This window comes from Lepisosteus platostomus, chromosome 13 (genome assembly GCF_059453375.1).
Source record: "Lepisosteus platostomus isolate fLepPlt1 chromosome 13, fLepPlt1.hap1, whole genome shotgun sequence".
Lineage (NCBI taxonomy): Eukaryota > Metazoa > Chordata > Actinopteri > Semionotiformes > Lepisosteidae > Lepisosteus > Lepisosteus platostomus.
Window position 1 is genome coordinate 17134704 of NC_142623.1, and position 14086 is coordinate 17148789.

General features: G+C 45.6%; 1 protein-coding gene and 1 long non-coding RNA gene across 2 annotated transcripts; both read right to left on the minus strand.

The window, feature by feature from the left end:
• Window positions 1–1061: 1061 nt before the first annotated feature.
• On the minus strand, window positions 1062–5639 carry LOC148650107 (uncharacterized). Its single transcript, XR_015926236.1, has 5 exons — window positions 5461–5639; window positions 4483–4530; window positions 3569–3656; window positions 2547–2763; window positions 1062–1185 (listed from the first exon to the last, which is right to left on the minus strand). It is a non-coding gene; the product is annotated as an uncharacterized LOC148650107 (long non-coding RNA).
• A 1729-nt stretch (window positions 5640–7368) lies between these two features.
• On the minus strand, window positions 7369–9691 carry dand5 (DAN domain family, member 5). Its single transcript, XM_088603592.1, has 2 exons — window positions 8989–9691; window positions 7369–8328 (listed from the first exon to the last, which is right to left on the minus strand). The coding sequence occupies exons 1-2, from the start codon at window positions 9457–9459 to the stop codon at window positions 8035–8037; spliced, it is 765 nt and encodes a 254-aa protein (XP_088459718.1). The 5' UTR covers window positions 9460–9691; the 3' UTR covers window positions 7369–8034.
• Window positions 9692–14086: the final 4395 nt, after the last annotated feature.

The window sequence follows — 14086 nt, forward strand, 5'->3', positions numbered from 1 at the left end:
TTACAGTACCTTACGGAGTGATGGCGACTCGCATGTCATTTATCGAAGAACGGGGGATCAGGGGAGGTGGGACTTTTGGGAGAATCGATTTACCTCACCTCTTTAGAGGGCTAGGGCTGCATTCCACATGCTTAATATATATGTAAGCCCCAGCAACACAACATAAAGCCCAAGATCAGGTCATCAAATAGCAACATGACAACCGCCATAAGCCACTTCTGTACCAATATGGGAGCAGATGTTAACAAGTACTAAAGGAGAATAGGAACTCCCTTCCTGAACAGAGGCCTTTTCAGAAACTCTCCAGCATCTTCTGCCTGAAAAAGATCTCATATTTAGACCTTTACCAAAAACCAGTAACAACTTATCGCACTGAAAAACAGGAACTCGCTCGGCACCTTCGATAACAGTCACACGCTGAGCACAGACAGAGCCACCTCGGGCAGTGTAGCAGGTGTCCTGTCCAGCCCATCATGTGCTCTACAGAGCCCTTAGCTTGACTCATGTCAGATCCCAACATAGTGACATGTGATTGACTATTAGTTCAGAGAGTGTAGAGCACATGAAAAGACCGCCGCCTGCAGTTTAACTCTTGCATAGGCATGCATCTTTTCACTCTAATTAGAAGTACAAAATAAGGGATTTCATTATACTTTTTTACTTAACTCAGCCTTTGCAAATATGGAAGTCTGCAGAAGGATACCACATTCCAACAAAGAAACTTCACTGCTAGGAAACCAACGAAAGCTTACAGCAGTCCTGCAGCGTCTCTTCCTTCACGACAAGGAGATTGTCAACAGCCCTTCTCAAGCACCACTTGTGATTCACCTCGACTCTTTAGAAGGTCAGGGCTGCATTCCACAGGCTTCAATATACCTGGATGCCCAAGCAGCAGAACATAAAAGCCAAGATCAAGTATTGCAAAAGCACCATTACAGCTGTTGTAAGCCAGTGCTATATACGGGAGCAGATGTTGACGAGTACTAAAGAAGAATAGGATCTCACTTCATTCACGGAAACTCACTTTGCCACAGTTCTGATTCCACTGCGTGAAAACTCACCCGATTTTAAACGCCTCTCTTTCTCCCCAGGTTTTGCAAAGCTCAGAATGGGATCCTATCCACCGGAAACAGGCACCATTTGTCCGCCAGAAACAGGCATTCCGCTTAAAGCCTTCAGGAAGACCTGGAACCAAAAAGCCCAAAACACCTCAGAACACACAGGTAAGAATAAATCATTCAGAACAACACAACTCCCCATGCACCCAAAATGAAACTTTTCTTAAACCAGCAAAATCCTCTGGAGGAACGTACATACTATTCACCTGTTACTGCAAAGACAAAAACCACCTCCGAAGTACAGAGTATTAGAATAAAACATTCCCAAGTAGGGTGCACTTGCACCCCTTATCACAGACAAAGTGCTCCTGTAGTAACAGGTTTCCCTTTCAAAAAGTCCCTGCAAAGACACTTCAGAACTTCCAAACGGGGGCATTAAGAGCGGTTTTGGCAACATGGTGAAGAAGAAGCGTCATGGGGCTGCCACTTCCCCACTCCGCACTCACTCACTCACTTAATAAAGTGCAAGGCAACAGCGCAACTGAAATGCAAAAGAACGCGTCTCGGTGTTAAATGTAAGCGGTTTAAATGTTTAATTGGTGGCCATATGGACACACTCAGGAGCTGCACTTCCATTGCTAAAACATTCTCAGTTTTCTTTCTAAATGCTCTCCAGAGCCTCTGTTCAACCCAGGAGAAGGGACAGCAGTTTTCTAGGCCAGGAGTAACTCCATTAGCTGTGACCTTGGGGACTGGCCATTACAGAACAGTTAAAACCCTCAGAGCTTGTGGGACACATCTACAGTGAGCTAACTGGTGCAAACCAAATCCCAGCCACTGAGCAATTGGATACACCAAGACAGATGTCACAGTGTTTCTGGCCTGAGCCACAACCACTTGTAAAATATAGGAAATTCTTAAGAAGTTCAGCTCTCTAACTGACCCTGAAAAGTCTTGTGAACGGAGCCCGAGAACTCATCTCTGAGTCCTGAGCTACTCTTGTTTTTGTTCTCCAATTGTCTGAATTGGTCCGCAGACTACAGTAACGCTGCAAACAAAGGAGAAAGTGCATCCTACTTTTTTTTTTATATGATAACGTTTACAACTGCCAGAAAAAGAGATGGAAAGAAATGGATTTCCTTTTCAAGAAAAATCTTGGTTCTTTGAAGCTACAGATCTTCAATACACTGTTTTTTAAAAAAGGACTGCGATATCAAGAAACAGATCATCGCAAGCAAGGAATGCTGGAGGGAAAGTGTCAGCCAAGCAGACAAGCGCCCAGGCATGCACAAAGGCTCAGCACTGGGCCTGCAGTGGGCAGGGAGGCATGCCAGGATGCTGCACAGACCTCTCCACTAGGAAGGCCAGAGCGGACTAGCCTGAGGACAGACAGAGAGGTTCTTCCCCAGGGGCTCCCCCTCGCCCACGGACGCCAGGCGGTTGTGCGTTTCTAGCGCAGGTGGTTATCCAGAGATTAGCGGCGTTGACCTCAGCGTGGCATTTCGGAGGCGTGGGGCTGTACTCCTGGGCTCCTCCGCAGAAGGTCAGAGTCGAGCTGCCCGTGACGTCAGTGCCGGGATAGGGGCACAGCGAGGCTCAGGTGCACCAGGTCCCTCTGGTCACGAAGTGGGGGCCCCCCATTCCGAACCTGCCAGCAGGACAACGAGGTCTGCTAGCATTCAGGCTGTGTCCGGAATGGTTTTATCTAGAGAAATTAAGGTTTACTTCAAATTAATTAGGAAAACAACTCGAACACATATCCATAGATTTCACAAACACTGCCTTTTCTCCTATGGATTCAAGTGCTTTGGGATGAATATAAAAAAGAAAGAGGCCAAAAGATGCCTTTTTTGTCTCCACAAATCCTATCACAATTCAAATTATTACTTATTAACTATAACTTATTTGAATTATTCTCTAATTGAAATACGTTACTTAGAACTTGAGCAATTCCGCAGATTCTGCTCTGTATGGTCCACTACATCCAGCTAATTATTTTTTTAAATTCTTTTTTTAGGACGTGAGACTGTATATTGCTCCGTTGTAAGTCTTTTGCACAGATATAGTCACAAACGCTCTCTAGCTTGTGTTAAATCTGTACTTAGCCACACGGAGCCTCTGCGCACTACCATCCCCACTGGGACGAGTGCACCTTTAATGATCCCGGAGTACTTCACCCAGGAGAGAGCACAAAGCCACAGCGTCTGTCCCAGTAAGGACTGCACTCAGGTCTTCCCATTTGTTGGGCATCTCGAACAGAAACAAAAGATTGAAAAACTAAGCAGAAGCACAAAAGCCCTTGAGCTGCCCCCCCTCCTCCTCAAAGTGGCCTTCCGAGCCCAACTGTGCTTATTCCCCAGCGCAGTGCAGCCTGCCCTGCCCTTTCGCTCCAGAGCCACCTGCTCACCCTCATGCTCCGCTAGGCCCTGCTGAACGGCCGCTCAGTACTGTGGTGAGCCCCAAGCCCGAGCTGGCTTTCCAGCTGACGAGCACAGCGAGGCGATTCCCACCTTCAGTGCCAGGGTCCTCCCTGTCAAGCGACGGCAACGGCTGTCTCCAGTGTCCACGGCCGTCAGAGGGGATGATCGCAGTCAATACCTGAGAGAATTATCAAACTGCATGCAATCAGCACATGAACAATTGAAATAACTACTGTCCACCATGATTAACCCATTATAAAGAAGACTGTTAAAAAATAGGTTTTCTTAACATTCTTTTACCAAACTTACAACTAAAATTATTTTAAACATTTAATATGCTTCAATCGTTTGAGAACAGAAGCCCCCTTTATCGATTAACATTACTTATTTAATCAATATGTTGCAAGGATTCCCAGCAGAAACAGGAGATGCTTAGTGGAAAGGCTCTCTAATGGAGAGCTGCCTAAAAGCGTGTTTTTTGCATGGAAAGATAAACAACGAAAATGTAGAGGCAGAAACAAAGCACCTGAACAACTAGATTTGCATAGGTTTTATTAGCAGTCAGCTTCAGAAACTAATCGTGAAACCTGTATTTTGAGGTATCTATACATTCACAGAGGCCTGTTAAAAAAACAACCTTGTAATGGAGCTTTTATGGGTAAGACAACACCTTACAAACCCAAATGTGCACAGAATTATCTGCTACCTTACCTTTCAACATCATACAGAGTCTAAGATACAGTAAACACCTGTTCTAGTGTCTGTGTACACAACAGGCTTTATGTGATGAAAAGAATACACTTCACAAACAGAAAGAGATCTAGGGGTCTAGATAGAGAAATCTCTGTCACACACACATTTGCCGTAACTTCCCTCCCCTCAGTCCTTCTGATGAATCGTTTCTGTTCAAGGATTTTCCAGACCTGGTCCTTGGAGGGCCAGTGTGTCTACAGCTCATCTCTTATCAAGCTACGCCAGCTGCTTCTAGGTTTAACTGAACTCACGTCTAACAGCGTCTCCCAGTTCCTCAGGTGCCGTTGGTTCATGAAGACCTAGAAAATTGAAATAATTAATAAATGATAATTCTCCATTGGGCTGCTGGGCTTCATCTCTGTGACAGGGTGTGTAGCTCGGCCCTCCAGGAGGATCTTGGAGTAGAGTCTCTGCTCCTCTAGATCGAGAGCACCCAGTGGAGGTGGTTCGGGCATCTGTTGACCCCCAAGCGTCTCCTGCTGGAGGTGTATGGGGTATGTCCCACTGGAAAGAGACCCCAGAGCAGACCCAGAACATGCTGCTGGGGATTATATCTACACTCACTCTGCAGGCCTGGACCAACCTGGTCTATACAGGTGAACCCCACACCTGAAATCGCTGTCCATCAGTTTTTAATTCACATTGTGCTCACCGTGCAGGTATTAATCCTTCTCCATCAAAATAGTTTACCTATCTGAAGGTTAATACATTTCTGAAGGCTCAATGAAAAAAACAAAGAAGCTCTAATTTTCACTCCCGTTTTCGAACTTAATAAATGTATTACATCAAAACGAAGGCTCGTTTTTAGAGGAAATACACTTCATAAAGGACCTAAAATCACTGCATTGATACTGGTATTTATTTTTAAGACAGGAAGATTTTGCCTTGTTTTATTAGAACGCAATATAATACCTTTGCATTTTAGAGGAAACACTACCCATAGTGAGACAAAAATGTCTAATGAATATTGTCCTAATAGTACGTCAGTTCGATAGAATGTAAAAATGAACGCAGAACATGAAATGTTAGATTATTTACAAGTGAAACGGTGAAATAATGCTGTCAATTTTAATTTACCCTGGGTATAACATGATAATGCAATGTTTGTCTTAACGTAAGCTTAGAAAAGGCTTGAACTTACCGAAATGACGTTACTGAGATGACAAGGTTGTTGTTAAAATCATTTGCCCATTATACAGTACGTAAGCTTAGAAAAGGCGGGAACTTACCGAAGTGACGTTACTGAGATGACAAGGTTGGTGCTTAAATCATTTGCCCATTGAAATTTTGATTCGTGGCGAGACAAATAATTTTCATAAATTCTGAAATTATAAAGGACTGGTATGATACTTTGCGGTCAGGAAACGGTCTGTTTTTGAAATATTCCAGTTGAACCCCTGATAATATGACGTCCTCACAAGGCATTGTGGACAATTTTCCTACTCGCAACACCACCAAAAGGAGAAGCTTTTGTTCTGTCGACTCAATGTTTAACTAAAATATCTATTTTTTAAAAAACTCCAGATACTGAGAGAATTACTATATTAGGTTTTGAGGGTACTTTTCGATTCCCGTCTGATTAAAACAGCGGATTTGATTTTTTGGTCACATAATGTAGTTCTAACGAAAGTTCGGGAGGGATGAAGGCAGCGGAACTAATTAAGCTCTACAACCACAACTCACCACTAATCCCGACATAATTACCTCAGTGCACCCTCTCCTCTTCCTCACTCGTTTTGTATCCTCTCTCCAGCTGAGGAGTTAGCCCTCAGCCAAGCGGGTTAAGACAAAGATTTCACTAAATCCAATAAACGCTTCTACTCTCCCACAATCTTAAACAATTGACCACAATTGTACAGGTCACCATTAGGATTTGGAAGATGATCTATTGAATAGATTATCCGTGGAATTAAATAATGATTAGGTATTTTACACCCACATCCGAGTACCCTTCGGCTTACATAAATGCCATTCACTCACAGGTGATTGCGGTCTTAAAACAAGTGAGCGATGAAGCCCTGTTACTGGTGATGGCCTTTTCCTGAAATTTGGCAATAATAATCAGTAATTGTAATAATAATAATAATAATAATTGCTTACACTTATATAGCACTTTTCTGGACACTCCACTCAAAGCGCTTCACAGGTAATGGGGACTCCCCTCCACCACCACCAATGTGCAGCATCCACCTGGATGATGCGACGGCAGCCATAGTGCGCCAGAACGCTCACCACACATCAGCTAGTGGGGAGGAGAGCAGAGTAATGTAGCCAATTCATAGAGGGGGATTATTAGGAGGCCATGATTAGTAAGGGCCAATTGGAAATTTGGCCAGGACACCGGGGTTACACCCCTACACTTTTCGAGAAGCGCCCTGGGATTTTTAATGACCACAGAGAGTCAGGACCTCGGTTTTACGTCTCATCCGAAGGACGGCGCCTGTTTACAGTATAGTGTCCCCGTCACTATACTGGGGCATTAGGACCCACATGGACTGCAGGGTGAGCGCCCCCTGCTGGCCCCACTAACACCTCTTCCAGCAGCAACCTTAGTTTTTCCCAGGAGGTCTCCCATCCAGGTACTGACCAGGCTCACACCTGCTTAGCTTCAGTGGGCTGCCAGTTGTGAGTTGCAGGGTGATATGGCTGCTGTAACAAGAATATCACAACAAGGTCAACAACGTTAATAACTTCATTTATTAAAATACCAATGGTACGCCAACAGTGCAGTGTTGAGCGCTGTTGGCGTCTTTTCTCTCACCGAACTGGATCAGTCTTCACGGGCGCCGAGCGCGGGGTCTGGTGCGGTGGAAGCAATGCGCACAGCGTGCTAATGACTTGTTCCGAAAATTAATAACGCCGTTATCACTCACGGAGAATTCCTCGTGATACCTCATGTGACCCGAAAGTCAAGCATCCTTCGTTGTTTTGAATAAATGGTGAGAACGTGATGCAATTGATTATTATGATGAACCCAGTTCAGCTCTGAGGCTGGTTGATCGCATTATGAATTACTTTACTCGTACAGCTTTGCTTTAAACCATTCTACAAATTTTTTGTAACTCTGGATAAAGAAACCATATAGGCAATTGCTTTTATATTTTACTCTGATTCTCTCTATTGGAACACCACACCAATTCGTTTTTAAATGAATGTGCTTTATTTAACAAGACCTTATATTCATATAAGACCTATATTTCGTAGTCCTTTGACACACGTCTTAAGAATAAAGTCATCTTGAAGAACATTAAAATGTGCTTTGCGTTGGCATCGACCCAACATGACAAACAATGCATTGCATTTTCTTAACATTTCAAGTACATTACCAAAATATACAGACGGAACTCAAATTCTGTACAATTTAAATGCGACGCTAAGAGCCTACACAAGGGGGCTCTACAGTTACGCTTTCATAGAGCCACACACATAGGAAAAACGCACAGTATTACACCTTAAGCTATTAAGGCACTCCATTAAAGTTCACAGCTTATCTCTATCAAGCTGCAAGTCATGAGCTCATTAAAACATACTGGATAAAATATCCATTGTCAGTACAACTTTAGACAGCACCTAACAAAACACATTAAAGACAACAATTCCGAGAACCTACTCGAGCAGGATCAAACGCACGGACGGTTAAAGCGTTAAGGTACAGAATACAACACACTCAAAAACGGACACTTGTTAGCCGTGTCGCTGGACTTCAGTTTGAAATGAATTTGCTTGGAGCAGTTCGGGGCTGTTGACTGTTGATAACAGGAGCCTTTCCTCCCTGCGGCACAAGCGCGCGTCGCCGAAGCCGTCTAGTGCAGGAGATGAGGGGTCCCGCGTGACGTCACGCCGTCGTCCGCGCTGCGGGTCTCGCACCTGCACTCCTCCACCTGGAGCACGCGCCGCTCCCGCTGGGCGACCGCCCCCAGGCACCGCAGCGGCACGAGCACTAGCCGGCTCTTCGCGGGGCCGCAGCGTGAGCAGGCCGCCGAGAGGGGGCCCGTCCCCGCCCCCTCTCCCCCCGGCGGGACGTACAGCGAGGTGCACTGGCCGAAGCACAGCTGGTTGCGCACGGTGACGGTCTCGCATCCGGCAGCTGTCACCCGCTGGCAAAAGTAACGGTTCAGACATACAGTACCATCACTAACAATCCTAAACACAGATCGTTTTTACCCGTTTGCTTTCATCTTTAAGGTATGGATTGTGAAATTTCAAGCCCCACTGCTTCATATCCATCCTTAACTGTATTTCTGTGGTATGACCATTGCTGTAACCCATTAGCCAAAATAAATTGTCTAAGGTTTTGCAGCACAAAACGTTTTTAATCTAATTTTGTGGGGGGCTTTTTGAATTTAATTTTAAAATGAACACCGAACCGAATTTAGCGCACTCGTCCATTTCTATAGGAACTATATTTCACTTTTTACAGCACAGCGTGACATGGCTTGACCTATAACATGCGTCTCAAGAATAAATATTGAGAAATAAAAATTACATTTCAGCCTTTCACCTCTTCAGCCATTTAGTATTCTAACGACTAGGACCCCCCTCAGTTCATGAATTACTGTTTGCAGAAGCACGATGACAAAATAATTTAGTCACTGTTTTCCTTTTAATCAGTCGATCTATTCTTAATAGGGGACTATCAACAAGCAGTGTGCCTTATGAAATTCAATTCGAAAACAAAGACGTTCCCATGACAGGTCCGTGTAAACACCGCTATTTCCACATTGGGAGCAGGCTTGGTGTTCTAGACCAGCGGTTACCTGAGTGAAGGGCACGGCGGCGCAGCTCTGCTTGGAGGGCTCCTTCAGGTTCACAGGCAGCGCCAAAGTCTCCTTCGCGCTGTCGCCCTTCTCGATGGCCGCTCTCCACATGAGGAGACCCTGCTTCTTCCTGTCGTCCGCTTCCGCGCTGACGTCGGCGCGGGGCCGGGGACCCGGCAGAGCGCCCGGTCCGGGGGGGACAGCGGGCCCCGGCCGGCCCAGCGCCAGGAACGGAGGCAGGGCGCCCCTGGCGTGGGACCCCCTGCGGAAGAACTCCGACTGCCGGAGGAACTGGGGACTAACCTTCACCACTCTAACTGTCCCGCGAACGGCCCCGTCTAAGCCCGGGCCGTTTCCCGACGACTCCGGTTCCCTCTCCCGGGCCAGGAGGCTTTCCAGCGCGTTCAGGGGGAACCCGCCGGCCGCAGCGATCAGGGAGGCGCAGAGCAGAAAGTCAGCGAAACCAACCATGTCTGTCTTATTATATTTCCCGCGTATTCTCGGGTTCACCCTGTCTTTACACAAATAGATTCTCTTTTTAAAGCGTAGGAAACGCTAAACCGTTTTTTTTTTAAATATTAAATAAAAAGCTTTTGGTAATATATGCTCTAAGATGTACGGGTTCAAGGTTACGTCAGGAGGTAACCCTGCTGTCAGCTCTGGCAGAGACGCGGCCCAAGGCGTTTATATACAGTCCCGGTCAGGAACTTCACCTGACTTGTCATCCGGGGTGTCGATTTTCCCATCCTTACAGCTCAGGCGGTAGCAGGGACTTCACAGGCGACACCTGCTTAACAGGTAGACATGAAGCCGATCAAAAGATTTTATATTTTAAAGCCCCTTCTTTATGATTGTTGTTTTTTTATGGGAGACAGGTTTGTTAAGCGCCTGGTCTCTGACAGCTAGATCACAGTGGATATTGTACCGAAAACGTTGACCAAACGATACGGGTATTTTGCGTGGCAGCTGTACATTTTTGACATTTCTTGCCCTGTATTAGGCTTGGCAGTTGTCTCCGATTTCACTGTGCTTACTAACGGTTGAAACCCGGTTTCAGCGCGTCAGAACACGACTTTAATATCGATGCGATAGATCACAACTGAAATAATCTGTGCTGAGTCGTAAATTAGACTTCCCCCTGTGCCATTTCAGGCCTTCGCTATGATGAGTGATTCTTGCTGAACAAGAATTGTAAATGAACGTCGAAATCCCAAGGAAGCGACATCTTATTTTGAGTAATATAAGAAACACACTGAAATACCTGAAAAAATTGTAATCATGATCAGTTTAGTTTACAGAGAAGCGAAACGGACGATAACGGAACGCGTTGTTGTCATTAGTCACAAAAAGAATGATTTTTTATGCTAAAAGTTAAAACAAATAAGCCAGGAAATTGTAAAAAAAAAAAGAGACCAGGCGCGAAATTTAAAATAACCTGGAGAGAGTGTAAATGAAGTCAGTCCTAACAACATGGTGACGCTTGTTCCAGTACGACATGACAGATCAACGGCAATTATTTGATCGCTAAACTGCCTGAGAAATACGAATGTCACAGTTTTCTTTCATGAGGCGATTTTCAATCTGCTTTTCCTGTTTTCTGAGGCCGCAGGACAAGTTTAAAGACCCCAATTGAAGGCGAGGGAGATGGGAGAGAGAGAGAAAAATGACATTTTTTCCTCCGACTGAAATAGACCGAGTTCATTCGGAGACAGAATAACGTACAGCGCAAAGGAGGAAAGGAGAGGCCTGAGAGAGTGAAGAGGACAATGACAATTTTAAATCTTAATTTGAACATTTCCTGTTTTCTTAAATGACTCAAACAAGACTTAGGTCTCCTTGTTTCGAAACTGAAAGCTACAGAAAAGAGAGAGAATGTGTGAAACATGAGAGAATTCAGGATCCCCACATACACAAGTAGCTACAGCAGGTATCTCAAACTCCCTTCCTGGAGATCCCAGTTATCTTCTAGGTTTTCAGCTTGAAGGCTCAATAAAACAGTCCTCCAAATTCCTTAGTCAGGACTTTCCTTAAGTTTTAGAGTTGATGACTTAAAACGACATTCACCTGTCTTCATTACGATTAAAACACCTCGGAGCCAGGTTAGAAGAATTGGAGTTCTGTAGTTAGTTAATTAGATTGGCTGGGTAACAGCTCTCAGTCGGAATAAACCTCAGAAGACGGTGGGCATGAGAGAAAATGAGTTTGATATCTCTGCCCTAGAGTTGTTTTTGTTTATTTTCTAATCGCAGAGCTTGGATTTCCTTTGTTTAAAAACATGATAGTAATGTTAGGGTGATGTTTTTTTTATCCGAAATGTGCATTAGATACAAGAACTGACAGTGGGTGGGAAGCTCATCACTTCTCAAACTTGCTCTCAACTAGCTGTGTGCAGTGCAGTGATTTAACACAGAAATAACATTTTTCACTTCAGCCCAATTTGGCGGGGGGGGGGGGGGTTAAAATGGCTTATTTTGAGTAAGAAACACAGGACAACTTTTGTCCCAGAGCAACACGGCTTTGAAACGGGTTCTGCTAGCCCTGCACTTTCTGTTTGATTCTGTGCCTCGTCAGGGGTACACAGCCCTTCAGCATCAGAAACAACCCAGTGGCGAGAAAGTGGAAGCACTGCCCTCCCTGCTGGAGTTTCCCAAGCTCAGGTCTGGACACCTGTCAGTCCCACGAGGGTGTTCGATTTAGAGATTCTCTCTACTGTAGGTCTGTTCCCAGGCTCTTCCGAACTCCGGGTCCGCGTGGTGCCGACGGGACTCCCGGACCCCTGTATTCCCCACTCCGAGGCGACTCCCTGTAGGAGTGCCAATCTCCCGAGGGCACCCCCGCCCCAGAACCAGAGCACCCTGGGACAGTTTCACCAGCCGGGCAGTGACTGGCACAGCTCGGACCTCGGACAGGTGTGGGCATTGAGCAAAGAGCAGCGCGAACCAGGAATAAACTGGTGGCAGTTTAAATAAAGTGAGCACAAGCCCCCCTGCTTGTAGCGTGTTTCTCTTTAACCCCCCATCCTCACAAACTGAGGGAAGGGGGTCATCTGCAACCCTCTGACTGTACCAAATGCAGCGCTTAATTTTGGGGTGCCGTTTCAGATGTGAACCTTCGTGATTTTGCGCTCGCAGGACCCAGCTGCCAGAGCAAGAGTGCCAAGGTGACCCAGGCTGTGCCCAGAAAAGGCCCACAATGCAACAGCGATGATGCATCTCGTGGCCGTATTGGTGAGACAGAAGGGAGGAGCGACCCCTCACCCAGCAAACCAACTCTCACAATCAGAGTTGTGCAGAGGCCTGGTCTTGGAAATGAAAGCTGTGATCCAGCCGGAATGGATAGTACTGGGGAACACAATGGTCAATTTGTCTGATACAGCTAATTATGAAAAGGAACAAGAAGGGGCCTAACATAGTGGGGCAGAGCGGTGGCTCTGTGGCTAAGGATCTGCGCCTGTGGCTGGAAGGTTGCCTTTTCAAATCCCACAGCCGGCAGAGGAATCCTGTTTTGTTGGGCCATTGAGCAAGGCCCTTAACCCCAACAGCTCCAGGGGCGCCATAAAAATGGCTGACCCTGCACTCTCACAACAAGCTTCTCTCTCCCCACCTGTGTGTCACATGGAGAGCGAGTTGGGGTATGAGAAAAGACAAATTCCTAATGCAATAAATTGTATATGGCCAATAAAGTGATCTTATCTATTGCCCTCTCCCTGGTGTGCACAGATCCCTGAGGGGCTCACTCACTCACAGCTGAGGTCAGGCTCATGTCATGTCTGATCAGAACTGCGAGCTGATATTGGAATAAACATTAAAGCTCGACCTGGAATGTGTGGTATTTGAACTGGTCACAGATGCTCATTTTATTATTCCTTTGTCTTACCAGAAAAAGGCATGGGAATTTGAAATTATAATGAGGACCTGTAGACCCATTTGTACAACAATGTGTTCACAAGAGTGAACTGAGAAAAGCACCTGCCTCAAGGATACCACGGCAGTGACCCATCTTGGATTCGAACCCGAGACCGTCCTAACCAGACCCTAACTGCTGCTCCACACTGCTGCTACCCTGATCAGTTACCCATGTATGGTGTAGGAATAATACATTTCACATGTCTGTCTGAGCAGTTTGTTTTATCTTATTCCTGTGAGAAAAAAGGTACAATTTGCACTTCACAAACTGTCACTGCACATTGTAAAACTTATGCTTATATAAGTAAAAATATTGTTTCCTACTACTTATGACACACTTTTTGTACCCTTTTTGTGTCATCTCACAGAGGTTAGACAAAAATCATATAGGAAATCATAATATACTATCAAATACCCTGAAGTAACAATATTATTTCAGGTGAAACAGTTGACTATTAGTCTGCAACAAATATTGCACTTTATCACTCTCAGCAAAGCATGGGACTTTTTTATAACTATCCCTGACAGGATTAGGTTTTGTATGGCTTTCAGGACAAGCGGGGGTGTGTGACAAAGACACTTCAGAGGAAAACAGTTTTATGGTGCAAACCATTACGACCCCTGATGAGTCTTTAGAACTCACACACCCAGAGAGTGAGAGCGTCCTTAGAAAAGAGCGAGACACCTGGTGCACAGGAGCGTAGGTGTTTTACAATCTGATTGAAATGGTAATGATTCAGAATTGTCTTAAACTACACATTGTTTCCACAGGATTTACCACACTTCCTATTTTACACTCCAGCCCATGAAATCAAGGCATTCCACTTGCTTAAGGTGGATTACCATGTACATGGGAATACTACTGCAGTTCAGGGGCAGCATAGCGTATCTAGTGGGTTGCGGGTTTGAGTGCTCACTGCAGGCACTGCTGAGGTATCTCTGTACTTCCACCCCAGTTGCTCCAGTTCTACCAGCTGTATCAGTGGCAATCTGTATGGCCAGGGGGTTTCTTCCTTGTGACAGACAGGCGTCCTGTGCAGAGGGTGAGAGGGGGGGATAGTCACCTGCTCTCTTGAGAATCAGGATGAGCTCTGGCCCAGTGAGCCAGTGAGGCTCAGATATGGATCACATCACCTCCACCTTGCCCCCCATTCCCCATGGGCCTTGACTTTGTATTTCAAGACTTCAAACAA

Coding starts and splice junctions, on each gene's coding strand:
- dand5 (XM_088603592.1), bottom strand. CDS start 9,459: ATGGTTGGTTTCGCTGACTTTCTGCTCTGCGCCTCCCTGATCGCTGCG. Junction 8,329..8,988: donor CCGCCGTGCCCTTCACTCAG/GTAACCGCTGGT, acceptor TACTTTTGCCAG/CGGGTGACAGCTGCCGGATG.